This window comes from Fusarium falciforme, chromosome 1, assembly GCF_026873545.1.
Source record: "Fusarium falciforme chromosome 1, complete sequence".
In the NCBI taxonomy this organism is placed as follows: Eukaryota; Fungi; Ascomycota; class Sordariomycetes; order Hypocreales; family Nectriaceae; genus Fusarium; species Fusarium falciforme.
Window position 1 is genome coordinate 5,546,146 of NC_070544.1, and position 27,925 is coordinate 5,574,070.

At 52.9% G+C, this 27,925-nt stretch overlaps 10 protein-coding genes across 10 annotated transcripts; 6 read left to right on the top strand and 4 right to left on the bottom strand.

Moving 5' to 3' along the window:
• Positions 1 to 27: 27 nt before the first annotated feature.
• Positions 28 to 784, top strand: NCS54_00158100 (Hypothetical protein; the record flags this gene model as incomplete). The annotated part of the gene is made up of 3 exons (XM_053147204.1): positions 28 to 79; positions 124 to 418; positions 472 to 784. The coding sequence occupies 3 exons, from the start codon at positions 28 to 30 to the stop codon at positions 782 to 784; spliced, it is 660 nt and encodes a 219-aa protein (XP_053003179.1).
• A 579-nt stretch (positions 785 to 1,363) lies between these two features.
• Positions 1,364 to 2,417, bottom strand: NCS54_00158200 (NmrA domain-containing protein; the record flags this gene model as incomplete). The annotated part of the gene is made up of 3 exons (XM_053147205.1): positions 1,364 to 1,698; positions 1,761 to 2,181; positions 2,244 to 2,417. The coding sequence occupies 3 exons, from the start codon at positions 2,415 to 2,417 to the stop codon at positions 1,364 to 1,366; spliced, it is 930 nt and encodes a 309-aa protein (XP_053003180.1).
• A 906-nt stretch (positions 2,418 to 3,323) lies between these two features.
• On the top strand, positions 3,324 to 4,364 carry NCS54_00158300 (NmrA domain-containing protein; the record flags this gene model as incomplete). Its single annotated transcript, XM_053147206.1, has 3 exons — positions 3,324 to 3,359; positions 3,410 to 3,591; positions 3,638 to 4,364. The coding sequence occupies 3 exons, from the start codon at positions 3,324 to 3,326 to the stop codon at positions 4,362 to 4,364; spliced, it is 945 nt and encodes a 314-aa protein (XP_053003181.1).
• Positions 4,365 to 4,973: 609 nt separating this feature from the next.
• Positions 4,974 to 6,663, top strand: NCS54_00158400 (Zn(2)-C6 fungal-type domain-containing protein; the record flags this gene model as incomplete). The annotated part of the gene is made up of 4 exons (XM_053147207.1): positions 4,974 to 5,212; positions 5,264 to 5,483; positions 5,538 to 5,855; positions 5,911 to 6,663. 4 exons carry the CDS (start codon positions 4,974 to 4,976, stop codon positions 6,661 to 6,663), a joined length of 1,530 nt encoding a protein of 509 aa, XP_053003182.1.
• A 251-nt stretch (positions 6,664 to 6,914) lies between these two features.
• NCS54_00158500 (Dipeptidyl-peptidase V) lies at positions 6,915 to 8,961 on the bottom strand (the record flags this gene model as incomplete). Its single annotated transcript, XM_053147208.1, has 3 exons — positions 6,915 to 8,013; positions 8,067 to 8,806; positions 8,860 to 8,961. The coding sequence occupies 3 exons, from the start codon at positions 8,959 to 8,961 to the stop codon at positions 6,915 to 6,917; spliced, it is 1,941 nt and encodes a 646-aa protein (XP_053003183.1).
• Positions 8,962 to 10,945: 1,984 nt separating this feature from the next.
• NCS54_00158600 (Hypothetical protein) lies at positions 10,946 to 12,157 on the bottom strand (the record flags this gene model as incomplete). Its single annotated transcript, XM_053147209.1, has 1 exon — positions 10,946 to 12,157. One exon carries the CDS (start codon positions 12,155 to 12,157, stop codon positions 10,946 to 10,948), a length of 1,212 nt encoding a protein of 403 aa, XP_053003184.1.
• A 2,138-nt stretch (positions 12,158 to 14,295) lies between these two features.
• NCS54_00158700 (Protein kinase domain-containing protein) lies at positions 14,296 to 16,167 on the top strand (the record flags this gene model as incomplete). The annotated part of the gene is made up of 1 exon (XM_053147210.1): positions 14,296 to 16,167. The coding sequence occupies one exon, from the start codon at positions 14,296 to 14,298 to the stop codon at positions 16,165 to 16,167; it is 1,872 nt and encodes a 623-aa protein (XP_053003185.1).
• Positions 16,168 to 16,556: 389 nt separating this feature from the next.
• Positions 16,557 to 17,288, bottom strand: NCS54_00158800 (Hypothetical protein; the record flags this gene model as incomplete). The annotated part of the gene is made up of 2 exons (XM_053147211.1): positions 16,557 to 17,092; positions 17,150 to 17,288. The coding sequence occupies 2 exons, from the start codon at positions 17,286 to 17,288 to the stop codon at positions 16,557 to 16,559; spliced, it is 675 nt and encodes a 224-aa protein (XP_053003186.1).
• Positions 17,289 to 19,115: 1,827 nt separating this feature from the next.
• Positions 19,116 to 20,849, top strand: NCS54_00158900 (Hypothetical protein; the record flags this gene model as incomplete). The annotated part of the gene is made up of 3 exons (XM_053147212.1): positions 19,116 to 20,516; positions 20,736 to 20,768; positions 20,832 to 20,849. 3 exons carry the CDS (start codon positions 19,116 to 19,118, stop codon positions 20,847 to 20,849), a joined length of 1,452 nt encoding a protein of 483 aa, XP_053003187.1.
• Positions 20,850 to 23,098: 2,249 nt separating this feature from the next.
• NCS54_00159000 (Fork-head domain-containing protein) lies at positions 23,099 to 25,300 on the top strand (the record flags this gene model as incomplete). The annotated part of the gene is made up of 2 exons (XM_053147213.1): positions 23,099 to 24,124; positions 24,413 to 25,300. 2 exons carry the CDS (start codon positions 23,099 to 23,101, stop codon positions 25,298 to 25,300), a joined length of 1,914 nt encoding a protein of 637 aa, XP_053003188.1.
• Positions 25,301 to 27,925: the final 2,625 nt, after the last annotated feature.

Consider the following 27,925-nt stretch of genomic DNA (forward strand, 5'->3'; position numbering starts at 1 on the left):
TGCTCCATGTCTAGCAGCACTGATATAATGGCGACAAGCTCGTTCTACACCATTATCGCTGGAGTCGGCCCCGGCACAGGTACGAGTCCTCCAGTAAATATGCCCTCGCACTGACTTCTCAAGGTCGAGCCGCTGCTCTCCGGTTCTCAAAAACATATCCCGTAGTCATGTTGGCTCGCCGACCAGAGAGCTACGAAGATACCGTGCAGGATATTCAGCGGGCTGGCGGCCGGGCGATTGGCATAGTGGCCGATGTGTCAGACGATGAATCACTGAGCCGGGCCTTTGAGACCGTGGGGGAAGCGCTGCCGAACTCAAAGCTCGCGGCGGCCGTCTACAACGTCAACAGCGGTTTCATGATGAAGCCATTCCTGGAACTGCAAATAGACGAGTTCCAAAACAGCTTTGGTAAAACAGGGTAAGCGGTTCCTTTTCATTTAGCTGGCGTAAATTGATTCTCATCTTCCAAAGGGACGCATTCTTCAACTTTGCACAAAAGACACTGCCTCTGCTGCGTGAGGCCGTCAAGGATTCGCCTCACCCACCAACCTTGATCACCACGGGCGCCACGGCATCCGTCAAAGCCTCGGCTGGTTTTGCCGCCTTTGCCGCTGGCAGGTTTGCCATGCGTGCGCTGAATCAGTCTCTGGCCCGCGAATTTGGTCCTCAGGGAGTTCATGTTGCACATGTCGTCGTTGACGGACTCATCGACACCCCAGCCTCCAAGGCGTGGGGCAAGACTGGTGTACCGGACACCAAGATACAGCCAGATGCGGTGAGTTAAATTTCCCCGGAGAATTGTTTATTACGAAACTGAACCGCAAGATTGCCGAGGCGTATTGGCACTTACACACCCAGCCGCGATCTGCATTCACGCAGGAGATGGATATCAGGCCTTTCTCTGAAAGTTTTTGAACCAAGACTGGGGAGCCATTTACTTAGCTATATTTCTCACAAGATTAATTCTGTATATCGAATCCGAGAGGTGTCCAAGAAACTGATATGTTGAATGTTGACATTAATTGACCTCCATGCCCCCACGCTGGCACTTAACCTATACTCAAATGACATCGTCGGGGAACAATATGAAGAGACTTTTTTCTAGTTTGACCATTTAACATACGCGATGATAGCTAACAGCTACTGTCAATATTCGAATCGTATAATATGCTGAACTTCTCTATCTAGACACTTTAGTAATCAAGCAAAAGTCATGAAATCGAGGCGGATGGACCCGAAATAGCGAAAGACTTGGAGAGACATCCAAACTCAGTGTGTAAACCGTACAGCAACTTCTATTGAACTCACAGGACGTTATACCTAGCTAAAAGCGGAGTCTCGAGGCATGGCAATGTCAAGGCCCTTAGAACTCCGTCTTATGATCCTGAAGAAACTCCTTCCAGGTCGTGGGCTGAAGTCCAACACTAGTCAACAGGTCCAGGCTTTCATTGAGGTCCTGACCATTGTAGTAACCCGGCTCTTCAATGAAAAGATGGTTCTCGAGCATCTCGTCAGCCAGCGGCTCGGGGAGAAAGCTCTTGTATGTCGCGGCATCAATAGGCACGAAGCGGGCCTGCTTCCCAACCACTTCCTCAAACTCGGAAACGATCTGAGTAGGCGTGTAGTAGCCGGCAGCAGCGAGGATCTGCTTGCCGAGAACCTCGGGCTCCTTGCGGATTGCAGCAACGACGTATTTGCCTAGGGAACACCCCGAGTTAGTGACATTGCTAGACTGTCGAGGACTGGGAGCTATGACTTACCGAGATCTGATGGAGTGTCGATAAGCGGGAACTTGGCCTTGTCGCCAACCGGGTACGCGAGAGAGTAGACACCATCATCGCCCTTCTTGATCATCTGCAGTGCGGTAAAGTTGCTCATGAAATAGCCCGGGAGAACAAAGGTGCTCGGGATGCCCTTGGATCGGATGTACCGCTCCACCTCAGCCTTGTCGTCAAAGTGAACAACGTGCTTAAGGCGCCCTCCAGTGGTCTCGGTGACATGAAGAAGAGATGAATAGATCAGGTGCTTGACACCAAGGTCAGAGGCAACGTCGGCAACGTTTTTGCCATGGGGCAGCTCCTGGCTTCCACCGGCGGACATGAAGTCGGGGGTAGTGACGAGGAAAACAGTGTGGGAGTCCTTCAGAGCAGCGGTAAGCGTCTCCTTGGAGCTCATGTCGGCCTGTAACGTGTGAGTTTCAATACATGCCATAAGTCGAGGTTACATGGATCAGACGGGCTTACCGCAACGACTTCGACGCCCTTTCCGGCCAAGGCTTGCGCTGCAGGCTTGGAGACATCGCGGGTGATGCCTCGAATCTTGTACTCCTTCGAAAGGACGTCGTCGGCCAGAACGGCCCGGATGACAGAACCACCCTGAGCGCCAGTGGCACCGAAGACAGTCAAGAGCTTGGACATTGTTATGACGGGATGATTTATCCAAAATAAAAACAAAGACGTAATTTGTCGTGCGTGCAACGGTGTGTGGTCGAGATGATAGAAGACAGATGGATGGCCAAGACACTTGGAAATGTTCCGAGACGGATGGCTTTATACCAGCAGCGGTCCATCTTGGAAACTCACTATGACACTTGCATTCGAGACCTATACACCGCCAAGTATACGCGTAGGTCAAGATGAGTGCGAAATGCTTCCGTAATCCTCACGAGTCAGACCAGCTCGGGGCATCGTGAAATACCGAGAATGTCCACCAGATAGACTTCATCTGCAAAGTTTGCCCGAAAATTTGTAAACCGTAAAGCTGGAATCACTACTCATCCTACGGCGTACTTTCTCAGTTTTATCAAAGAACTGAGGGCCAGAATGGTTTCGGTTTTCCGAAAACCCTCTGCAATTAGTGATAAAGCGGGTGATTTGTCCAAATACTAGGAGACTAGATTTCATGATCTTCCAGGTAACCTTTGTTTCTCACATTAATCCATGTCCCCACGTGTTGAGAGAGTCCGTAAAAAGACTCTCGCACTATATCGGACACCGAAGACAAGTACCACACGGCTTATTTGTCAGCCCACCCAATCGGAACTTCAGAAGGCCGAGTTTGTCATCCGACATGCAACACTGATTGGAATATCGTCCTCGAGTTGTAGGCGCTTCAGCAAATGCCGATGAGTCTGGCGCAGTGGGACGAGAAGGGGCATAGAGGGTCGGGGGTTGTTGATCGCATGAGGCGGCCTTGCCCGTTTCCCCCAACTGTATATAATCCCCCCAAGTACACGGTACGGTTTCCTACACAATAATATCAACTCAGGAGACCAAAAAGGACTTGGAAAGGACTTGGTATCTCTCATACTCCCCACAAACAACATGGCCCAAATCGCGAGAAACGTTGCTCTCCTAGGCGTATGGTACCCTCTGTTGACTATGCCCAGCATGTTCTGACCAACTTGTAGGCGACAGGAACGCTGGGTTCTCACATTCTCACTGCCCTGAAAGGAGCTGGATTCTCTGTCACTGCTGTCCAACGCAAGGATTCCACAAAGGCTGTTCCTGAAGGTATCAAGTCCGTCAAGGTGGACCTAGCCAACAAGGACGACCTTGTATTGGCTTTCAGGGGACAAGATGCAGTCGTTAGGTATGAAGACAGATACCCCGGCCGGTATTGAGTTGACGCCTTGTAGCGCTGTGCCGAACCCTGCTCTCTTGACAGAGAAGATAATGATCGACGCAGCCATTGAGGCCTCGGTGAAGCGCATCATCCCATCGGAATATAGCACCAACCTCGAATCACCTTTGTCCCGGAAGTTGCCTATTGTCACCGAAAAGGCAAAGATCCGCGAGTACCTGACCAGCGTTATTTCATCCACCGACTCACCCACGACGTGGACTTCGATCAACAACGGTCCCTTTTTCGAAATGTGCCTCAGATTTGGGGTGTTGGGCCCTAACCTCCGGGAGAAGAAGGCCACCTTTCATAACGGAGGTAACAACATGATTGGCACAACAACTCTGCCAGATATCGCTACCGCCGTGGCCAAGGTCCTTGACTCTGCACACTTTGCCGAAACCGCCAACCAGCCGGTGTACATTTATTCCGCTGCAGTCAGCGAACGTCTCCTCACCGAATTGGCATCCAAGGTCACGGGCATTGACTTTGGCACTGTGGAAGACGGAAGGATCGCTGACCTTGACGTCGACGAGCTCGTCCGCGACTCTGATGAGAAGAGGAGCAAGGGAGACATGTCTGGGATGTTTAACTATTATTACCAGATGATGTATGGAAAAGGCTATGGTGGTACAGATTTCAAGGAACTATCGTGGAATGATCGGTTGAGGCTCAAGTCGATGACGGAAGAGGATCTTGAGGGGGAAATCAGGACCGCTGCGGTCGAGTTTGGTCTTATTTGAGTTGGAGCCAGGAATTGAGGACGCAGTCAGAACGATAAAGCAGAGTGTTGATGTTTCCAAAAGTCAAGGTCGAGATGAACTGCTCACACGTCCACCTAAAGTGTAAAGCTCTAACCTTTGGGATTCTATGTAGTGAGAATATTCATTCGAGAAACGCAAGGGCCTGATTCGTGTCGGAGTTGCCTGGGGGGTACTGTATCTCGGTAATCTTGGCATTGTCCGATAAAGTGGCGCCGCCAGGGAGCTTACAGTACAGTACCTACTGTAAAATCCCCGAATGTGCTGTGCTTATGAGGACATGATGCATCATCAACCGCTCTTTATCGGACACCGAAGCATACAATGAGTGCGCCCGGCACGGCACATCCTATAACAGGTTCTATTTCCAGGCTCTCATGCACGTCATGCAGACAGAAGAAACTCAAGTGTGACCGCGTCCTACCTCAATGCGGCCGCTGCGCTAGGGCAGGGGAAGAAGAGTGCAGCTTTCCTACTAAAAGAAAGGTAAACAAGGGAAAACGGAAGCAAGTCCGCGATCTTGAAGAGAAGCTGGGTGAGTGCAAGACAAAGCAATAGAAATGAGAGGCTAGAAACACTTACTCAGGTCGCATGCATGTTTCAGTCCAGCTTGAAAGTCGCATACAGACTATCAGCGCCGGGGAAGCAACACGCCCAGAGGAGCCAGACACATCTTCTAGTACCGGTGCCTTGGATGGTAGCAGCGGAGGTGTCGGGGTTGCTGAGCCACAAGATGAGGGTCAGCCATTCTCCGAAGAGGTGGCCGATGAGGAACACCATAATGAACATTCTCCAACTGATGTTGCTTCAACCGAGCTACTAGAGGAGCTGTAAGTCACTTCCTCCCCTTTGGAAGCATGAATGCTGCTGCTAACTTGTAGAAGAACGGCGCTCTATTTCGACAAGCTTCACCATGCGTCGCCAATGATACATCGCTCTCGCTACTTGTCTTCTCTCCGCCTTTCCCACAACTCACAGCCCCCAGCATGTCTGCAGCAGATGGTAATGGCAACGGGTGCAAGTATCATTCCGATACATGCCCCCTTGGCCAATTCTCTATACAAACGGGGGAGAGCACTCGCCGAGGCGGACGAGATGAAGGTCAGTCCATCATCATGTCCGCTACCTGCGTTAGCTACTAACCACATCCCGCAGGACCAGCAGGACCACCCAGTTTGTGTCGCTCACGTTCAATGCTGGCTTCTGATTGCCTACTTTGAGGCTCGAAATGCAAACTTTTCAAGAGCGTGTGTTAGCCTGGGTCGAGCCATCCGGATGGCACAGCTGCTCAACCTCCATCAACTTGACCGGGACAGCAACAGTAGCCCCCCTTCCATATTTCCTACTATAATGCAACCGCCTCAGGATTGGTGTGAACTAGAAGAACGGCGCCGGACGTGGTGGGTTGCTTACGTCTCGGACCGACTGCTCTTTGCAACTTCGGGTTTACCTGCACTTATCGATGACCAGGACGCAAGTTGTACCCCTGAGACACGACCAGAAGGTGGATATTGACAGCTTTTTCAAGGTCTTTACGTTGCTGCCCGCGTCTGAGGAGGCCTTTCAGAATGGCTCTCCCGAGCCCACGACCACACTGCGTGACGCATTGCGGAAAATTGACACAACTCCTTCGACTTGTGGAGCTCGGGTCATGGCGGCGTCGTTATTCTACCAAGCCTCCAAGACAGCACCCCAGCCGAACTGGGACAATCTAGACGATGGAGAGTACTGCCAGCGGCTGCAAGGCATCGACCACGGCTTATCGGCTCTGGCAGACATGCTCCCTGCCGACCTCCAGCTGCCACAGAGCTCAGCATGCCAGCACGCCGTCTTCATCAACGCCCTGATTCATACCGCCACCATGTGCCTCCACAAAACAGCAGCTCAAAAGGCAAAATGTCTCCAAGGACCTGAAGCAGAGCTCCTGGCACAAGAGAGCCACAATAGGATGTTTTCTGCCGCAGTCAAAGTCCTCGACGTGTTCCAGCACACGCGAGATCTTGTCATGGCGCTCCAGAACCCAATCCAAGACTACACGGCGTACATCGCTGCGCTAGTTTTCCTTCAAGACTTCAGCGTGGGGAGAAGCGTGCAGAGCAAGTGTGATGCCCTGTTCTTGTTTGGCATTTTGCGAACTGCCGGCGAAATACAAGCCGTTGCCCGCATGCTGTCGGTCCAGCTGGGAGCGCAATTGGAGGATTGTGGCATTGATATACCTGAGGATGATGAAATAGATCTTGACAGCCTCGAAGCTTATAGAACAAGAAGAAATCGAGGCTAGATGGTGAAAGTCATCAAGAGGTATTTGAGAATCACCAGTTTCCAGACTGTATCTATGCTCAAATGTTGAGTCCCGTGTGCTCGGGGGCTGGTTTGATACCTAAGCTGGCATGCCATTCAACACTATAACGTATTTTGATATTACAACTGTTCATGAGCGACAAGGCAAAGAGGTCGATCTCGATACAATCAAGACTTTTTCTGTTTGTCTCTTCCCAGTTCCACGACTGATACGTTTGTCAATATAGGTACTTAGAGTAGCGTCTTTCGCCACCACTTCTCTTCTTCTTCCAACCACATCTTCACGTTCCCGGGCTGATAGAAACCATGTCCCTCATCTGGGGCAACAATCAGCTTGACATCTCCTCCTGCCTCCTTGATTGCATCGGCCATTTGTTCTGCCTGGTCCAGAGGACAAACCATGTCCTTCTTTCCGTGCAACAGCAGCAGTGGTGCCTTGGTTTTGTGGGCGTCAAACAATGGACTTCGCTCGCGGCAGATCCGATCCATTTCGCCCTTGCCTACACCTGGTCTCAGAACCAGATGTTCCACGTAGTCCGACTCCAGCTTGTGAGTGGATTCGTCGAGGCGCTTGACGTCGCTGATACCAGAAAGGCAGACGCCACCGGCGAAGGCCAAGGGGTGACGAGTCAAGGTTCGAAGGGTGTTGTATCCTCCTGCGCTGACACCAGTGATCCCTGCTGCCCCAATCCTCGTCTTTCCCGTCTCGGCGAGGTAGATGGCAAACTCTGCAGCATCATCTGAGTCCACCAAGCCAAAGTTACCAAAGAGGGCTTCTCGATACGCGCGGCCATGGGCACTAGATCCATTGTAGTTCAGAGCAAGGTATGCGTATCCCCTCGAAGTAAAGTATTGAATCCGGAGTTTGAGTCCCAGGCCTGTGAACGAGGTGGGACCCCCATGGCTCAGCATGATGAGAGGCGGCCGATCCCCTTCTGGTGCTACGAAGTCGGGATTATGTGGCATCCAGAGGAAACCATGGATTTTGCGATGCGGCTGTCCTTTGGAGGAGATTGTGAGCGATTCCGGCAGAGAGTATATGGAATCCGGGAAAGCCTCCTCTGTCGAGTTACGCAACTTTGTAATCTGAACAGAGTCGGTAATGTTAACTCGGTAGAGCGCTAGGGCAGACGTCGTCCCAGCTCCCGTGATGATGAACGAAGTATCATCTAGACGAGCCACTGAGTCCAGAATGACCTCGGATAGAATTGATGGATCTCCAACTTCTTTCCATGAACCCGTCTCAAGATCAACAATAATCACCTTTGATACCCCAAGGGTTACGGGAGCGGCAACCAAGAAGCGGGACGATAATGGCGCGTATGTGTGACTGACAAGCTTTAGCAAGATATCACCAGTCAAGGAATGTGGCCCATATCTCACCTTCCTTGAAACCAACGCAGGTCTCCAAATTCCGCGTTGTCCAGGCCTTCGAGCTTAATCTCAGCAGGTACATCTGCACCAGGGGCGACTCGGAATAGCTTTCGGAATGCCCCTTCTTCTTTCCCAAAGAAAAGACTGCCGTCAGGGCCCCATCGAGGTTCAGCAACACCTTCACGGCTCTCTCCGGCGATAATGTGAACGTCTGAAACTGAACCGTCCGGGTTCCAAGTCGCAGAGTACAGCTTCGCCGCGTCAAAAGGAAGGTCTGGGTGGTTCCACTCCAGCCAGGCGACTTTTGTCCCATCAAAACTGAAGTGAGGTGTGTAGTAGAAATCAGCATTGTCCCGGATCCGCCTGACTTCAGATGTTTCAGTGTTGATGGCCACAATGTAGTTGCGGATTTGGTCTGGTGTGTCATGCTCGTGGTCTTCCTGGTTAGCCAGCACCCAGGGAGAAGTTGGATTGGCATCAAAGTTCGAGTATCTTAAGTTGGGGGATGAGGTCAGATGGCTGACTTCCTTGGTGTCTGGGTTGAGGATATGAACCGTGTTGCCCTTGTTGGAGAATATGATGCGGTCATCAGACAGGATGGCGTAGGGTGAGCCTCCGTATTCGTAGACTGTGTTTTTGGCGCTATACTCGGCTGGAAGTACCTCATTCAATCCGCCCTTTGTGATCTCGATGATAGCTGTGCTTCCATCTTCTCTACTCTCGGTGTAAAAGGCCCTGCCGGACTTGGGCTATCGTCGACCCGATGTCAGCGGTCGTTCAGTTCACACAGAAGAAAACTCACGCTAGCTCTGGGGGCAGAAAGGCTTCGGGTTTTTGAAGCAACAGATTCAATCGAGATGGGCGATTTCCATTCCCCATAGGGAGCAGTGGTCTTTGACGCCATTTCAACGGATGTTGGTGGTGAAGTCAAGTTTGGTCATCAAGTGCGGGGCGCATCCTCCTGAAGGAGCACAATCAGTTAAGCTGCAGGAACTGAGCATGGTACTTTTCTTGGGCCACCCGAGTTGCTCGAAATTTGTTACACCTACGCAATCTACTCCTCATAGGTACGTTCGGAAATACATGCAGCGAGCGTTGCTCTGTGGGTTGCATTGGCATGTCTTCCCGTCATCATAGCCAGTAGATTTGTGTTCAGAGTTGGGTTTTCACAGTTCTTACAGACCAAGCATTAAGGTTCCTGATAAGATACAATTCATGATCTCGAATTTTATGTTAAGCTAGAATCCCGTGTGTGAACATGGTTGTCTTTTTCGCTTCCTTTCCCATGAACCTCCTCTCACTCATCAAGGTGGCCAGGGTTCTCTACGCGCCTCAGCAAGGGGCTCACCCTGCTGGATCTTGGCCGCACTGTACTTCTCCAGTCGAATGGCCTGGATGGCAATAAAGCCAGAGGTATCCTCGGGGTAGAAACCCTCGACTCGAGGGTGTCCATGTTAGCCTGGTCCTCACTGTACCTCCACTGCCATTGCGAGCCTTGAAGACAGCCTGATAAAGCTTGTATTTCATTTCATACGATTAAAATTACAAAATGATCGCCTATATGGAAGCTGTCGAATCTTCTTCACGACATGTCATAAGCTACGGTTCACAATAAGATCTCTTACACCGCAGCAGTAGTAATCCAGCTCAAGGACACAACCCAGTCGGAACAAAAACTTCCAACCCAGAGGGATCGTTCATCCCAGGCTTATTCATTTCAGAGCCACTCGCCCCCAAAGCAACCTCTGACCCAGGGACTATGATAGTCAGGGTAATGCCAGCTGTCTTTGCCTCTTCCTTCACCTCTGCGATGATGGGATTCCTAATTGCGCAGTTGCTAAACATAGGCGCGTACAGATAATTCATGCACTTTCTCATGCATGCATCCCACCACTTAGGGATACTTCTTGTAAACTCCTAACCGCAGCTCGCCAGTCCTGTACAATACTTTTTATACCACGGTAGGTTGCCGAGATCAATAGATGTTGAACGGCTCACCAGCTTCAACCACTTCGGGAGGGTTGAGTACTCCCACCTCTTTGAGGACCACAGTGGTCACCCCAAGACTATAATGGCAGAGGGACCAAGACTTACACAAAACACCCATCACGAAATCGTTCACAAGCTGAATGACAAAGAGACAAATACCCTACTATCTCAAACATATCCAGGGTTCTCAAGAATATGGATACAAGAGTGACATAAGAAAAATTCGGGAAAAATCTCGCCTCGTTAAAAGGAGACATCTGGTGGTTGAGCCCAAGTGCTGAAGGGCACCCTTGTGTGAGACGCAATAATGTCCAACCATCATCCAACATACATATCATCTCATCTACTCATATTACCTTCATCATGGTACAAGATGATCTACGATGTCGTTGCAGCATACTTTGACCGTGGCTTGTTGACAGCCGCCAACACCAGGAACACCATGCAAGGTACGCTCCCACAAATGTCATCGCCGATGAACAATCAGCAAGAATTCGATTCAAAAGCAACTTAATCGACGTCATTATCCACGTGGTGCTCGCCTTGATCAGGGCGCCTTGTTATTTACGAGCAAAAGATTTGGCCTCGTGATGCCCGGCTGTCCCATGTCAACACCACAACCAGGTGACCCACGTGTCGTGATGCATCCCACCCAGGAACAAAGGTCACGTCAAAACTACAGGTACATCAGGCGAGAGTTAGTACTCACTCGTCGTTCTAAAAGCAGGGCACTTTCGCTTGAAAATGACCACAGGAGCCGCATTATCAAGGCTGAGTGGAAGAGAGTGACCTTGTCGCGAGCAGCAGTAGAACTGTTTAAGAACGAGATTAAAAGTCATCAGGTACGGGTATTTACAGCTTGCGTCAGATATATACATGGCACCCTGCCTCCCCAAAGGCTAGTCCAGCCTTCTTCTACCCACAGGCCGTCTCTTTACGGGATCTAGCATGGGTTTCTGGATCTTGCTGAGCGCTTCCTCAGGACTCCGGCGGATGTCCTTCAGTGCAGAGCCTTCTCGGCGGTAGGGTGAGTACTTCGGTGAGGGTGAAGGTGAGCGACGGTGAGAGGGAATCCTCCACGACGCAACGGACTTGTACTCAATGTAGCAGGACGCGATGGTCTCCTGTCGGGGGGTAGGAGTGTCGTCGGCATCTGGGGTATCGTTACAGAAATCGAAAGCGTCGCTAGCATCTTCAGGAAATTGAGCGGTAGGAAATTCGTCCTCTTCCAGGTCCTCCTCGTCAAGGGTATCGTGAGATTGCTCTCCATCGTCTAACATGTCCATCGACGGCGGGCTCTCTGCGCAATCCGAGTCTGAGGTGACAGCTGTGTCACCATCGTCAGATTGCGAGGTCTCATCATCGTCGTGAACGTGTGTCAGGGTCAGGCCAGGGCCAAATGGCCCCGACTCTGACCCAGAAAACGACATGGAGCGTGAGGGAGGGTTGGAGGAGTATTCGTGCGACTCCGAGCAGCAAGCCGGTGATGAGGCTGAAGACTCGGAGTGCTCTGCCTCAGAATGAGGAGGCGAGAGGGGGCCCTCAACAGTCATGGGCCGAATATTGGTATGAATAGATAGAGGTTCCTTTGTCATGATGGACTCGCCATCAAAGAAACTAGGGAGAGCATCATCGACACTGCTGGCCGTGGTGCCCTCGGTTTTGATACTGTTGGTTTCGGAGAAGGAGGATGAGGATGCGATAGAAATAGTGTCGTGATCTTGATGATCATGACGGTCGAGGTAGTTGTCGGGGAGGTAACTTGCAAAGTAACGGACGATGGAGTCAAACGACTTGGTCCGGAAGAGCTGGAGTGCGTACTGCCAGTGCTCAGAGTCCATCAGCTTGGGGTTGGCGATAATCTCGACAGCAAGGGACTCGAGAGATTCATGTAGTTCACGAATTCGCTGGCGCTGCCGGTCGGCCATCAAGCGATGGAACTCGTCGGTGGTATCAGCATCGCGGGAGATTTCGTAGACGTCGTGGTGAAAAGCTTCGGGGTCTTGTAGGTTGAAGGTGAAGGTGTTGTACTGGTCGTGTAGTTTGGTAAAGAGGTCATCCCTCTTCATGCCGAATTTCCAGGCCGGCCATGACCAGCCTGGATCGTCCATGTCGAGGTCACAGTCGATGGGATTTGGTAGAATATCGTGAGGGGTTGAGTAGAGTGTCCAGAGAGAGGGCCCAGGGGGGTGTCGCGTCAAAGCTCGTGTGAGCTTTTGGATCTATATCATGGCCATGGCGAGGATCGTTCAGGGAGTGTTCAGCAGTCACAGAGGGCGCTGAAGCAAGCAGTGAGAGCGTTCGTTCGTGGGCTTTTGGGCGGAGTCTGGGAGTCGTGGGCGGTTGGATCTTGGGAATATGGAGGCGGGCGTGGTGACGAAAACAGGATGCACCAGTCTTGGGGGTGCCGTCGATAGCAACATGTTTCCCCTTTGTGCGTGGCCCCCAACCATGCAGGCATGAATGCCTGAGGCCATAAACGTGGCTGCCAAATCCGGCTCTGATTGGACGCACGGTCCTACCATCGGGCACGCGAGCCTGCGCCTGCATAACTCCGCCACTCCGTGAGCCAATCATGGCCGAGGCGAAAAATAAGCTATCCAATCAGCCCTGATCGTAAGACCCGTATCAAATTGTGCAACCAATTGGAAACACGGTGGCGTACAATTTCGGGATCAGGGAAGCCGCGTGCTGACCTCCAGACCGTGCAGCCTACAGTGCCTAAAGACGATCGGGACCCAACACGACTCCGTTGTCGGTGAGCTGTTCTCTCTGCCGACCCAAAGTCACGAGGCAAATTCCATTGCGTTCTGTCAGAGAATCTCACGGTGAGACCATGGCTGACCAAAAAGGGCAGTGTCTTTGTGTATGGAGGTCGTGACAGCCTCACGTTCGCTTCTTTATTCCACACAATTCGCCGCTCTCTATCGTCCTTTGACTATCTGGTCATGCTGAGATGGTGGCCCTCACCAGCAGCGTCAATTTCGTCATGGTCGAACCCGCCTGAGCACCGGTAAGCGGGACGTTTGTCAGGCCGCCGGCTTTCTTTGTGCGGATGCCAGATCATTCCCGCCTTTCCTTTGACATGACGCAGTGAAAGGGCTCATCAGCCCCATTTGCATCCTCTCGCTTGTGGCGCAGATATCCATGAGATTCTTCAAGGTTCAAACCACTAAGTACGTGGACCACAGATTCAGACAGCCAGGATACCTCTCGCCAAACAACACAGCCACGAGACTGAGGCAGGGCCTTGCGATCAGCCCTACCAGCAGAGCTGACCAATACCAGCCGGAGCGCACCCTCAATCCCCATCCAGAACCCCAACTCGGACCGCTCCCAGGCACCCACTGGCCTCGCTTCGCGCCGTTCTCCCGCTGCCGTTTCGTCAACGCTGTCTTTGTCTTCGCTTCCTGTTTTTCTCTGCACCCGCATCTTATTATTAGACCCGATCCAACTCGGCTCGACAACCCCATGCGACAGGTGTCCCGATCTGTTGATGACTCTTCCTTCTCTTGGTCACTTTTCATCCTCTCCTCGTGAAGACTGAGACGAGACCAGTCGCCATCAGCAGGCCTGTCCTGAAGTCGTCCTTTCAACCCCCCAAAGAGGAGACCCCTGCGTGTCCTGTCCTTCTGATGTGCCCTGTTGGTTCCCCATAACTCGCCCCGTAAAAGTCGAAGCCGTCCATCTCATCCCAGGTGTTTTCTGGTTCCTGCATTTAATCACCTTTTTCCTTTCCTTTGATGGGCTGCCGCCGCATCGAGCTTTTGACGCTTCGCCCCGTTTCCCTTTCAGCTCCCGTCCTCTATTAAACCCCTTCATCTCCCCTCCAGCTACTTGGCTGGCCCACTGCCTCACCTCTCCTGAGCCTAGCCGTGCTACCTACTGCTCCGCCGCCTCGTGTGCCTTGCTAGCATCGCCTCGCCGAGGGACGACTTCGTATCGAATCCCCCATCTCAGCCCTTCTTACTCATCCCCAACTCACCACCACTACCAACGACACTTTTCAGCCTGGATCACCACCGCATCAAATTACGCAGCGCCGCGCGGCTAAACCGCTCGCTCACAGCAAGACATACATTCACAATCAATCGTAACCTTCTTTTGGATCATCTTAGTTTGGTTGGCTGGTACCAAAGGTACTCACTCACTTTTCTCTCGTCCTGGGCGTCTCCCGTCGCCTCTCGTCATCCCACCGCCCTGCTTGCTTACCACCACCGCCGCATGGCGAACAGGCACCACCAACCTTATGGCCGAACCCAGGTTCGGGCTCTCTGAGGCCATCTCAGAGGAACGCACCGAGCCATTTTCACAGTCCGAGATTGACGCCCGATTCAGGGGCATTCGCGTCGAGGAGCCGGTCCCCGCGACCGATGCTGTGGCCGTCCCGCTGGACGATCTCCAGGTTGAGGACCACCACCACAAGCAGGGCATCCGCATCCTCTTCCGCCCTCTGGCCAAGTTCCCCAATGCGCGGTCTGTGAGCCCTGGTAGTGACAGTTGCCAGTGGCTCGCTCTCCGCGCCGAGGTTGCCTCTTCGGAGCAGCCAGAGCATAAAGTCCTGGCAGTGACTCAGACATCCAAGGATATCAAGTTCTCCGTCCGTATCCCCGGCGAGACACAGGATGACTCTCCAAGACCCCCTCTGTGGTGCGAGTTGTATTACGATCCCGCCAGTGACAAGGTCATCTTCCTGAACAAGTCGGACGTGCCAATTTCTCTCTCCAGCGTGTCTCCGACGCCACTTTCGAGCCCTCCCCTCAGTGCCGCTCACATCATCAATCCGGGGTTGGCCAAGGCTCTTAAGCCTGGAACCTGGCGCATCACTGTCCGAGACATTGACGTTCTCGACTTTCGAGTGTTGGAGAAGCGCCCAGTGACGCTCTACCAACCTCAGCCGCCGAAGGCCCCCGAGGACGTGTCGTCGACGACCAGCTCTGCCCATATCAACTCGAGCGGCAAGCGAGCCTTGACTCCCGAGTATGACGAGAAGAGGGTGAAACGCCGCGTCTCTGATCCGGAGACACCCGGTGACGACGGCGTCATCATGTTCCTCAGGCCCGCCGGGGATCATCTCGTCTTTCCCCTTCCCAACGGCCGTGAGAGCAAGGAGCTCTCGACTGTGAATGGCCACGCTTTGCTAGACGCCGAAAAGGGCGACACGATTGCAGTCCCGGGTGTTTGCGAACTGGACGAGTACCAGCTCACCAAGCGGGAGCCCATCGCATCGACGTCTCTGTCGGCTGTCTACACTGCGACTCATTCCCACGTGCCTGATAACATTGTCACAGTCAAGGTGCTCAAGACGCGTGTCGCAAACCCCAACGACAAGCCATTAGTTCACGAGCGGAACGTCATCCGCCAGGCCGACATGTGGCTCCGTGAGTGCAAGAGTCAGGAGGACTTGCAGCACGAGTCCATTGTACGTTACTACGGCGGAGATGCGCGTTTCTTGTCCCTCTACATGGAGCATGTGGACGCCAAGGATCTCACGGCGGCACCACGGTGGAGGAACAAGGCCAACGACGAGTTCTTGGGTGACAGGAATGACGCTGTCAGGATCCTGGGGGATATCGCCAGCGCCCTCAACTACATCCACGGTCGCAAGCTGGTGCACAACGACATCAAGCCTGCCAACATCCTCTACTCGCCAGAGCGAGGCGCCGTCCTCTGCGACTTTGGCCTGTCGACCCTGGCCGCTAATTCACCGACGACGGGCGGAACACCGTACTACGTCCCTCCGGAGTTCATCGGGCGCAAGCAACGCGGAACGGCCTCTGATGTCTGGGCCCTGGGTGTCACCATGCTCTACGTGTTGCGCAAGATCGCATTCCCCGACTCTCGCGCTCGTCGACAGCACCCGCGACCTCTGTACTGGCAGATCGCCGGCGTCAACAACCCTGCCGTGCCGCACAAGAACTACGGCAATGGTCAGCCCGCCATCTCCCAGATGCGCGACTGGCTTACCGAGATTTTCGAGGCCAGAGAGAACCTCAACTCCAAGGATCGCCTTGAACGCCTGGTCATGGAGATGCTCTATCCAAACCCGAACCAGCGTATCACCATGGCGAAAGTGTTGCAAGAGCTGGCAACCGAACAGGTTGTCGCCCCTGTCAAGTGAAGTGAAGGGATGAGTCGGATAATTGTTTGAACGATGAATTGTATGCACTTTGCATGTTTTGGATGACCGCTTCTTTTCTTGTTATTAAAGTCGGAGTACATTACTTTTCTCATGGGCCGGCCAGCGTGGTGGGCGGGATTAGCGAGGTCGGAAGGGTAAGTCGTCGTCCTCGCCATAACAGGGGACAACTGCTAATGTAAGACAGACGGATGAAGATACCCAGTCAATGATTACAGGAACTGCACATATAGGCAGTTTATCATATACGCATAGCGGAGCACTTGTTGAGCATGTATTATATAGAACCATAGAAGGTTTCTTTGCAACGCATGATGGTTTATTATGCCTTCATTATATCATCACATCATCTTTTGCACCCTCAGTCCCAACTATAGGCCAATTCCCATGACAAAAGCAGCAGCAAGACCCGCGACAGAGGTCAAAGCCACCATGTTGGCGCCCAGGGTACCGGCAGCGTTGTCGTTACCGCTCTCCTTAGAATCAGAGTTGGAAGAGTTTCCCTGGTTGCTTTGCTCCTCCTCCTCGCCAGTCTGCTCCTTGACAGCAAAGTACTCGCTCTCAGAGGTACAGTTGCTGGGACCCTTGGCATCCTTCTTGAAGCGAATGTCGGCACAGTTGTACAGGGCGCTGCCTGAGTCGCCGAGGGTGACGACCTGGATGCTGGCGAAGTCGCCGTCAGACACCTTGACATCTGAGGGCAGCTTAAGCTCCTCGATACAGAGCTGGCCGGGACTGGTGACGTTGAGGAACTGGGGAGTCAGGGAGACGTTGAAGTTGGTCGAGTTCTCGCCGAGGCCGAGGTTGACAAAAACATAGGTCCAGGGGTGGTGTAGCTCGAGCTTTAGGGCGCCACCCTCGAGAGGCCAATCGGTGACGTTCTTCTCATTGTAGTCAACACCGGCGCCTTGGGCGTGTCAGTAGCGATCCTTGTTGTTGGAGCAGGGCAGAGGCCAAGACTTACAAGGGTAGGTCCACTGGCTGTAGCGCTCCTCGTTCTCTTCGGAGAGAGTATCAGCTCGCCAAGCGGGGAAGACGAGACCGAAGTGAGCAGAGACAGTCTGGACGGTAGCCAGGGCGAGGAGGGACTTGAAGGCCATCATCTTGGAGATGTTGATTCGCAATTGGTCTCGAACAAAGGTAAAGATGACAAAGTCTACCAGAGGGTCCTGCAAGATGTGGAGAGAAGGTGAGGATGTAGCAGCAGATCTTGTCCCAGAGAAGGTGCGTCAGTCGGCTTTATAGATGAGATAAACAGCCACCCATTGACCATTGCAGAACGCAACCGAGCTCTCGAGAGCTGAGCTCCTCCCTGGTCAATTGACTCGCCGGTAGCTCCTGAGAATCAGACTGTTAACGACCTAGCGTGAGTCAATTTAGCAAGGCCAAAGGAGCTCTGGCGTCGCTACTTTCTGCCGTGCCACTGCGGGCTAGATGGCAGAGGCGGTCCGGTGCCTCGTCCGGAGGTTCGGGGGCGGGTGTGAATTTAAGCCAACGGGTGGCCGGGCAAGCTTGATGTGGATATGCCGGGACGGGGACAAGCTCAACTTAAAGCAACTTAAAGCACGTATTAACACATTCTAAAATCCTTATAATGTTAATTTATATCACTTCCTTTATCCTTATTATTGCCCTTTACTCTGTATGGTTCTGTTGTCCAACATTTTTGGAGTTCTCACCCACTCTACCAAACATCACAGACGGGTGCCAATGCGGGGGTGGGTCCAAGCCCGGTGCAAGCCCGAGCGAGTTTGAGATGATATAAACTTGCTCAAATGGCCGCACTGATCCCTGTTTGGAGACTTAACCGTTCCTTTTGGTATTTTGTGCCGAGATGGATCTTATCTATTTCTTGGCGCTTGGCTTATTCGAGGTGAGTAGTCCAAATGGCGACAGATGAGGATTTGGTTGCGAGTTTGGATAATCCAGGGTAGGTGTGGCATTGTGGCATCTCGTTCTTCACCGTTCGTTGATGGGCATGATCCTTTAGTTGAGATGGATTGAGTGAGCCTTGTGTTTTGTAGGCTCACTAATTATCAATTCATGGCTTGTTTCAACTGAATTCTTTGTGTTGAATGATCATGGGAGTAGATATGGGTAGGCTGGCATCTAGCACACTATTGCCACTTTTTGAGAGAACGAGATGTTAGCAAGAATTGCTCCGGATAGGCAGCTATCCTTGGTGATGTATCAATTACCTGGCTATCCATGGCAATTGATGCCAAACATGCGCTCCCATGATTATTTCAAGCGTCTTGATCGAAAACCAACCACACAAGCTCGCTCTTACAAGTTGCGAAAAACAATGCGTCCGGACTTATTGCTGCATCTGATTCAGCCTCGGTCTTCGTCAAGACCCTTCCCATTCCTCTTTTCCCAGGGTCCCGGTGCGAAGAACTTCTCCACTGAGCTCGAGCAATGTCGTCCTTACTTAGCGCTGTCACCTCAGCACCCGTTGATGCCTCGGTTCTATCTTCGCTGAACTAGGCTTGGAGGAATGTCAGAAACACACTTATTTTGAAGCTTAACTGCAAGCTGACTAAGAAATCAACTGCCTGCTCAAAATAATGGCCCTCCGTGGAGTCAAGCGATGGGGGGAGGTTGAAATCTCAGTACCACTAATGGGTCATCAAACATGATTAATTGTACAAATACTAGACTTCAGGTTGCAGCAACATTAATTTCATTCCCCGTAGGAAATAAACACCGCCATTCATGGATTTCCGACAGCCGTCTGGTCGGCGTAAATGTACTGAGTGGTCACGTGCGCCGCTCCGAAGTCGCGGTTACCTGATAAGGATTTTCCTGCAACGCCCCACTAATTTTTCACCGATAAGCTCCTTCCTTCGAGCATCCATGTTGATGCCTTCATGACCGCCTCTCCAACCTGACTTGTTCCTCTCATTACAGCATTTCAAACATCCACAACCATGGATCCGGGCCGCAGAGCAATGATCTCGGGACGAAAGTCCCCTACTCGACGAGATGTTACCTCGCCCAGACATGACCCGAGCAATCGCATTACCAAATCCACCAAACCAGCCGCTTCCAAGATCAATCCCAGGTACTTGACCCAAGACGAGCAGTCACGACAGTTCGTGGCCGACGAGGACAAGTTTGTGTTGAAGCAGTCAAAGAAGAAGGCCGATATTCGAGTTCGAGAGGGCCGTGCAAAGCCCATTGATTACCTGGCGTTCAACCTGAGATACATCGATTCCGACCGCGACGTGTTCGATGACGACGATGCCGATATCGATATTGATGTTCCTGCGCCTGCAGATGTCATCACGTCACTTGATGCAGAGCAGATTGCCGAGCTGGACTCCGACATTGCATCTTACCACGTGCTCGAAACCAATGCAACGAACCGCGAATACTGGAAGTCGCTGCAGACGCTCTGTGCGGACCGCAAGGCCAAGCTGAACCCGCACGGCCATGATCAGAGAGTTGTTAGCAGTGTCTCGGACGACATTGACAAGATTCTCGCCCCGAAGACGCACGACCAGCTGGAGGCTCTCGAGAAGCAGATCAAGGCAAAGTTACAGTCCAATGAGGACATCGACACGGATTACTGGGAACAGTTGTTGCGAAGCCTCCGGGTTTGGAAAGCCCGTGCCAAATTGGACCAGGTATACGAGACAATCAAGAAGAACCGCCTTGACCAGTTGAAGGACCGCGATCCAGCCAAGGCGAATGCAGTTGGCCAGTCGACGTCAGCCACCAATGTCTCGCAACGACCTGCAGCCTCAATTTCCAAGGACGAGACGTCAAAGCCAACAGCTGCTTCATCCTCCAGCCACGCGGACAGATCTGTTCCGCCAGGCACCGAACGCTTCTCGCAGGCTGATAACGAGGACTTTTCTCAGGCTACCAAAGCCTTGTATGATCGTGAGGTTGCTCGAGGTGTGGATGAGAACGAGGAGATCTTTACCAGCGAGGAGGCTGTCACCACCACCAAGCCGCAGTGGGCGGACAAGTACAGGCCCCGAAAGCCTCGTTACTTCAACCGTGTGCAGATGGGATACGATTGGAACAAGTATAACCAAACACACTATGACCACGATAACCCACCACCCAAGGTAGTCCAGGGCTACAAGTTCAACATTTTTTACCCGGAGCTCATCGACAAGACAAAGGCACCGACGTTCAAGATTATTCGAGAACACGGCCGAAGACGAGGAGAGTCGTTTGCTGCTGCCGGGGAGGAGGACACGTGCCTCATCCGGTTTATTGCAGGCCCTCCATACGAGGACATCGCGTTTCGCATTGTCGACCGAGAGTGGGATTACAGCGCCAAAAGGGATCGAGGCTTCAAAAGCTCCTTTGATAAGGTATGTCCACTTGACTCCTGCACCACTCTTCACGTGGCAACCCAAAGCTTCTGCATCTCCGCACTGGGCTGTCTCCATACTGTGGCAGGGGCCGTTGGATTGCTTTATGCAACCTTGATCCAGCCCGCCACGTTGATGGCAACGTTTAGACGCACGCGTCTGAGCTCACGCCCATTACGTGCCAGGAACACACAGTAGCTAATTTTGTACATATCACAGGGCATCTTGCAGCTGCACTTCCAGTTCAAGAAGGTATGGTTCTGAAAACGCCGGCCTTGGCCAAACAGATGGATGAAACTAACGTGTCATTTTTAGATCTACTACAGGAAGTAACCTGTGGATCTGGCCTTCTGGGGCCTCTGCCGCCTGGCCACCAGCCCACTCGGCTTCTCGCTTAGTTGAGGTAACCTTGGATCATTGACGAGCGAAGGGTGGAGGATATTCGACCGTAACCATCCCATGAACTTGGGGTTCTTGCATTCCGAGAAAGACAGAAATAGTGGTTTTTGGAACGGGAGGGCGATCCCATCGGCTCCGCCACGGCAACGTGGTTGTTCATAGCTCTCCCCATATGTTTCCCTTTCGGCTAATCATGTCTGTTGATTCGCTCTTGTATCACCTTGCTGAGGCCCTCTACCTCAGTGGCATCAAAACAGGTATGAAATCACACCTGCCGGTCCTGCATTATGATGGCATCGTCGCTCGCGGAGAAGGTCCAAGCACACATCGGGAGTGGATGGGGCTCTTCGCAAGCACCTTGGACTGGCTCAGGGGAGTCAAACTTGGGCGGCCAAGCGTCCTGCAGGTGAAAGCTTCTGGAAGGACCTCGTTCGTATGCGATGACGGGCCGGACATGGGACGGGCAGTGCAGAACCGCGCCCGTCTTTGCGTTTATTTGTTAAGGGGGAGGATCCTACGCGAGGCATCAGCAATCAACAAGAGGATTGGCGCATCAGCAGCAGCAATAACAGCAGCAGCAGGTGCTCGAAGCAAGATGTCCCAAGCCTCAGTTCCCAGTTAGGCACCTGACAGTGAAGTTTCGACATATTGTTGTTCTATGCCTTGGCCTTGAGCATTGGGCCGCCATGCAGTGGTGATTTTATGCTTCAACAAGCTTCTGGCAAATGCTCCGGAGTTCCATATTGACTCACAACAGGAGAAGCAGCAGCAGCGGGAAGACGGGAGGTCAAACAGGACGGCGACCAGCTGATGAGTTGATTGGCGTGCAGATTGGCATCCCGATTGGTATCGTGGGGATGCAAGGTGCCGTTCGAGACGTCTGGGTCCCGCGATAGCCCCGTTGGCGAGAGCACAAACCGGCTGAGCTACTGTCAAGTGACTTGAGGCTGGTTTGGCAACACGTACTATGGGTCGGTGTGATGCATCTTGGCCACGATACCACACATCCATGCCAGATGAGCCCGAGACGCTCCGGCAGAGGGGAGAGGGAAGATTTGGCGACGGGTCAAGGGGGAATGCGACACAAGGCCTGGCGGACCGGTCCAACCAGTGTCGGCACATTTCTTCTTGGAGTCTTCTGCTGCAAGGTTGTGCTTCCACCCGTGAGCAACGAACGGATGAGCGAACGAACGTACGAACGAAAGAACGAACGGACCCAAGGTGCCTTGCTTGGGGCCTCTTCCCCATCCTGAGGCGTAACCCCCATCAGTAGTAACCCTGGCCTTGTTACTCCACAAGTACTGGAAGTATCTGGCGGCAGTTTGAGACCGGGGTACGGGGGTGCCCGTACATCATGGCGTGCGAGGCCGGAGCAGTGCCTATCGAGCCCATCACGATGCTCTTGAAGCTCAGCGAAGCCACCAGAGATGTCTGAGAGTCCGTTTGCGCGCCCTGGGGGGCCATCAGACTTGTACCTGATGGCTGATGGCCGAAGGCCGCACCATAGCACACAAGCATAGGCACACACACACACAAAGCATGCCAGGATGCTTGCCGTTGTCGTTGGGTTGGCACCCGGAGGGGTGCCTGTGGAGGACGACCCTGGCCTTTTCCCTGGATGCCACGGGCCATTGGCCTTAGCTTGATGGCTCCCTGAGGCTTGGCTTGGCCGTTTTCTTGACTTGGCTCACACCCCGGGGGCGCTCTACTTGGATCTTGGGGTCTTTCCATAGCTGCAGCTTCGATCATTGTCAAGGAGTGATCTAGAGCTAAGATTTATGGATCTGCCAACGGGCAGCTGTCTATCAACGGATCGCCGTCCGAAGCAGGCCCTTCTCCAACAGCCAGCCTTGTTGCTGGTGGTCTTGCTACCCCAAACCAACCGGGAAGAGGCACAAGCGTCCTTCTTTGCTTCCATCGCTATCAAATATCGCTGCTTCCTCTCATATCCTCTTCCTTCTCCTCCACCCCCCGACCTTGTCCCATTGTGTCTATTGTAACGCTGCCATCTCCCGTCGTCTACTTTCGTTGTTGATCTTATACTTCTCCCAACTCTCTTCCCTCGTTCTCATCATCTTTGTTCCGCACAAGAGTCTTGATATCTCCTCGTCCCGAGAACACCATTGACAAATCACCACGAGAGCCGATTGTGTTTCCTCCCCTTGACTTCTTTCCAGGCCGCCATGGATCCACCGTTCCCTCACGGCGGGCAAGCTTCCAGCTACACGAATCCCCTTCTTGCCGGTCACGGGCAACAATCATCCTGCGTGTCAGAGCTTACCGATATGGGGTCATACTATGCCCTCTCCTCAGGTCCTGAGGATCAGTCACCACATCTCTCAGAGGCTGGTTCTCTGCCCACATCATCGACCCTGTCACAACAACCGCAGCAACAGCAACAACACCAGCAACGCTCTTATGCGACTCATACTCCGACTCCCTTCACCTCCATACAATCAGGTCTTCACTACCTGCCTCGAAGCCATCACCAAGCCTGGCCCTCGCCTCCCCCAGGCCCCGATGACTTGGATAACTACTCCTACCACAGTTCGCCGACCTGCGGGAGCGCCCCAACCACTTGTTACAACCCTTCACCAGTCTCACCAAGGACGTGGTCCTCCCCAGACTACCCTCTGCAGCAAACTTCGGAAACACTCCATCAGAACCAGCAAGAGTCTTTCAAGAACCTTCGGATCTGTACCCCAACTTCGACAGAAGGCTTTCCCGTTCGGGGTCCTCAGGTGCTGACGCCTTTCACGGCGAGCATGAGCCAGGGCCTTGAGGGTGAAGTGGACGGTCTTCCAAGAAGCCAGTCGCCCGCAACGATTCCGACATCGTCAGCCGGAGTGCTCTCAGGCACCAACTCCCCTCGCGAAGGGTTGTTGGATGCTCCTACCTACATGACGACCAAGAAGGAAGAGCCGCCGGCGGGCGAACCAGAGAACCGTGCGAGCCCAGAGAAGCAGCCGGAGACTAGGGAATCGCAAGGCTCGTCAGCTGTTGGCGCTAAGCCTGAGGAACCCTACGCCCAGCTCATCTACCGGGCCCTGATGGGCGCACCGGGGCACGCCATGACTCTGCAAGAGATCTATCAATGGTTCCGCGACAATACGGACAAGGAGTCCAAGAACGAAAACACGGGCAAGAAGAGCGGTAAGAATGCTGAAGGATGGCAGAACAGCATCCGCCACAATCTGAGCATGAACAAGGTACGTGAAAAGTGAGTTTAGTTGGTTTGGGGGAGCGATTGGCGTTCTCCAGATTTTCTTTCCTGTTTCAGAAAGGTAGTTTGGATTAAACACCACCCACCACACCCCCTGCTCCCCTGCCCTGCCCTGCCCTGTCCTGTTCAGCTGCAGCTACCGGGGTATATCGTGCTGCACACAGGCCAACGCAACCGGGGATGATGGATGGATATGGATGAAATCGAGGAGGGATCGGGGGAGGCGTTTGGATGTGTCCAAGGCTGAGCTGAGCTGACAATTGCATCTTGACAGGCTTTCACGAAAGATCCGCCCAAGAAGGAGCCCGGCTCCGGCCCTCGCATGACAGAATCGACGGCAGGGGGAGACCCCAAGAGATCGACAGAGTGGAGGCTGGTAGACTGGGCCATCCGCGATGGGGTGCAGAGCACAACGAGATACCGCCCTGGCAACTCGGCACGCCGAGCAATGGGGTCCAAAGTGCAGCATCATCCCTACAACCACCATGGCCACAGTCACGGATTCCAACAGCACGGTAACCAAATTTCCACAAAAGCCATGTCTGGAAGGAGAGGAGGTTGCGCAACGAGCAAGTCGAAATTGCGTGGCCGCCATTACACGCACGAGACGTCCACCATGCCACCAACATCGCATGCTCACCGTATCATGCCGCATCCGCATCCTCATGTACATCCCCATGCGAATCCCCATGCCCATACCATGCGCCGCTCCACCTTCCCAGCCATGTATCACCAGCCGGCCTATGTCTACGACGACCTGATGGTGCCGCGAGTCCAGAGATCGCAGCAGCAGATGCCAATCAAGCAGGACCAGAACTACAGCCCTATGACACCGACCCCCGAGGGGACTACACCTAACCCGTTCGGCCTGATGGTCCCGGAGCCGAGCCTGATGCCCTCGCAGGCTATCGCTCCCTCCAGCGCCAGCAACAACCATCATGGCACCGCTGGCTACTCTCTGTCCGGGGCCGGGGCCGGCCAAGGCAGCATGTACGTCGGACCTTCGTCAACCGGCGGGTTCCCTCTAGGCATGGGCGACGTCACAGGTGTCTATCAACCCACAGGCGGCCACCACCACGATGTTGGCGGTGGCGGATTCAACGAACGCCTCTTGGGGATGGGCCACAACCTAGTTTACAACTGGCACAACAACGGAATCTGAGATGTGCCGCCTTGCGGAGCTTAGGTCGGCAGCCACAAGGTCACATCGGGCACGCCGCTGGCGGCCGATCCGGAGGAGACAACAGACTAGGAAGAGAGAGCGTACCACCTCTTTCTTTGCGTCTGTTGTCTCTGGTGGCTTTCTCTCAGAATTGACGATATCAAAAGCAAAAAAAAAGGAGGAAAAAAATTACCAAACCCCAGAGCAAAAAAAAAAAAAACTTGTGAGGAGGGCATGAGAGGCGACTGTGAGAAGAGAGGACAAACCCTTCTTTGAAAAAGCAAGTTGGCCTATTACTGTGGTACAAGACTGTCCCACAGAGTTGGGCGCAGTAGGGAAGGATCACGACCAGACAAAACGACAACGAACATTACATTAATTACCACCAACAAACTCTTGGCCGCGGACCCTGGAGGTCATGACGGACCACGAGCAAGTCCAGAAGGGGACACCACCGCGTGCAGACAGCATCAGCATCAGCCCAACCCAGCTCAGGGTCATGGGTTGAATCCTGCCGGGCTAGACGGTGCTAACTTGCTTCAGTACTGCCTGCTACTACGCTTCTCGTCGCAGTAGGCTGGCTGAAGAAGCGAAGCATGGCATGCCTGGGCTCTCTCGGTGGGGCTGCAGGGAGAGGGCACGACTCAGAGTGGCCTGTGGCGTCGATTCTTGTTGGCTTTATCGACGACCAAATATCAGATTCCCAGATTCCCGGGTCGCGGAGCAATGTTACGGCGTCTTGATCTTGGAGCGACGATTTGCTGCCTCCTCTTGAGTCTGCGACGGCGCAGAACAAAAAAAAAGGGGGGGGCATAGCAGGGGAAGATCATCTGGGCGTCTTGTCAGTCAGACATCGGCTGCCTATCTGTCAACCATGACATCTCTCTCTTTTTTTTCTCTTGAATCTTTTTTGTTGTTGGTTCAAGGCCATACAAGTGGCGTTCACCGGAAAAAGAGGTTAGCCAGAGACGGCTTGGGACGGGACATCATCTTTTTCTTTCTCTCTTCTTGTTGATCATCTTCTTTTTCCCTTTCCGGATTTGGGAGGCCTGGATATCCATCTACAGTATCTGTCTAGACGATGCGCTCCATCTTTTTGTTCTCTTCGCTCCCCGGGGACGACGAGAGCCATCATTTTGTCTGTTTATCCGTTTGGGCGACATCGACATTGATCTCCCTCAAAGCGTGTTTTGAGTCTGTTTTGTCTGTTTTGTTCTTCTACTTCTTTTCTTTTCTCTTCTCCATTTTCTTCTATTCCCTTTTAACTTTGCCCTTTTGGTGTGTATGTGTGTTAATTCTTTTTTATTTTATTGTCTGTCTTTTTATCCCCCCACGCGCAACAAGACCTTGTCCACATCACTGCATATGGTATCGACAGAACCGATTTACCTCGCTTTTACTGCCATATTCCTTCCTCTTCTTCTGCTTTGCAGCATCAAATACTGGATACTTGCCAACATGTCGTCGTCATTTCTATTATCCCTACTGTGATCGCTTCCTGGGCACTTAGTGTGCGAGAGAGATATGGAAGCTTGGCAGAGGGTCGGTCTATAATGGGGGAGAGAGCAAAAAGAGAGAAAGAGAGCAGCGAGAGAGCACTGGCACCTCGTACATAGCATCATCGGTAGACCTTCTTACGAGAGAAGAATTAAAGCAAAACCCACCTGACGCCTCCCAAAATTAGTGCTCGACGATCATGACCGTGTAATTGTTGTTGAGGCTATTATCTTTCTATTGTCGCTGACACTAGCTTCGAAGCTTTGACAACCGGCCATCGAGATGGATTCGTCCAGACTCTGTCGCCAATCGAGCCTTGCTTTTTTCTCTCGCATCCTTCCTTTCTCTTGTGTGCTCTGACTTCGTAAATACGAGAGAGCTCAGGACAGGCTAGGACAGGGTTCATGAGGCCATTGTTCGGTTACTCTCTAGCATAATTGGGTTCCTTTCCCTCGGGTCAGACCCTGGAACCAACAGGAAGACATCCGGTGGCCTTCCCTCCCTCTTATCCTCTGCTTTGCCTCTTAACTTACTGTGTCATCGCTCCTTTTGACGCCCACCTCGTGCCTGGTACGCCTCATGGCGCTATCCTCGTTGAGGGAGGAGATAGATCAAGGAGGGGAAAAAGAGAAGCTGCTCGTGTCGCCCTACGCGCACGCAGAGAAACCCAGGTCGAGATCGGCGCAGGGAGCAAAAAATGTCCCGGAGGCTTATTTCCAAAAGGGGCAAAGCTGGGAGAGATAGACTCGGAGGGTTTCTCCTTAGATCCTGTTAGCCTCTCTCCAATCTCCACGGCGAAAGACTTCAAGGTCGGGCAATTAGCTATTAGACTCGACAGGGAAGCTTATCAAGATGAGACGGGAGATACCCATGGTTCCCGAGCATCTCAGCCTCGGCCTGGCGCCGGACGGGCCGTGGACAAAGCTTTCCAGACATAACTCCTCATCCCTTTGAGCGCGGCCCGTTGTTTGGGCTTCCCATGTGCAGGCACACCGAGTGATCAGACGAGACGAGACGACACTGTAGAATAGGATGCAGGCAGATCTGCAGACTGTAGACGGCGGCCGTCGTCGACTCTCAAACGCCCTACGTTGTGAATGTGTGTATTATTAGAACCCGTCGTTGGCC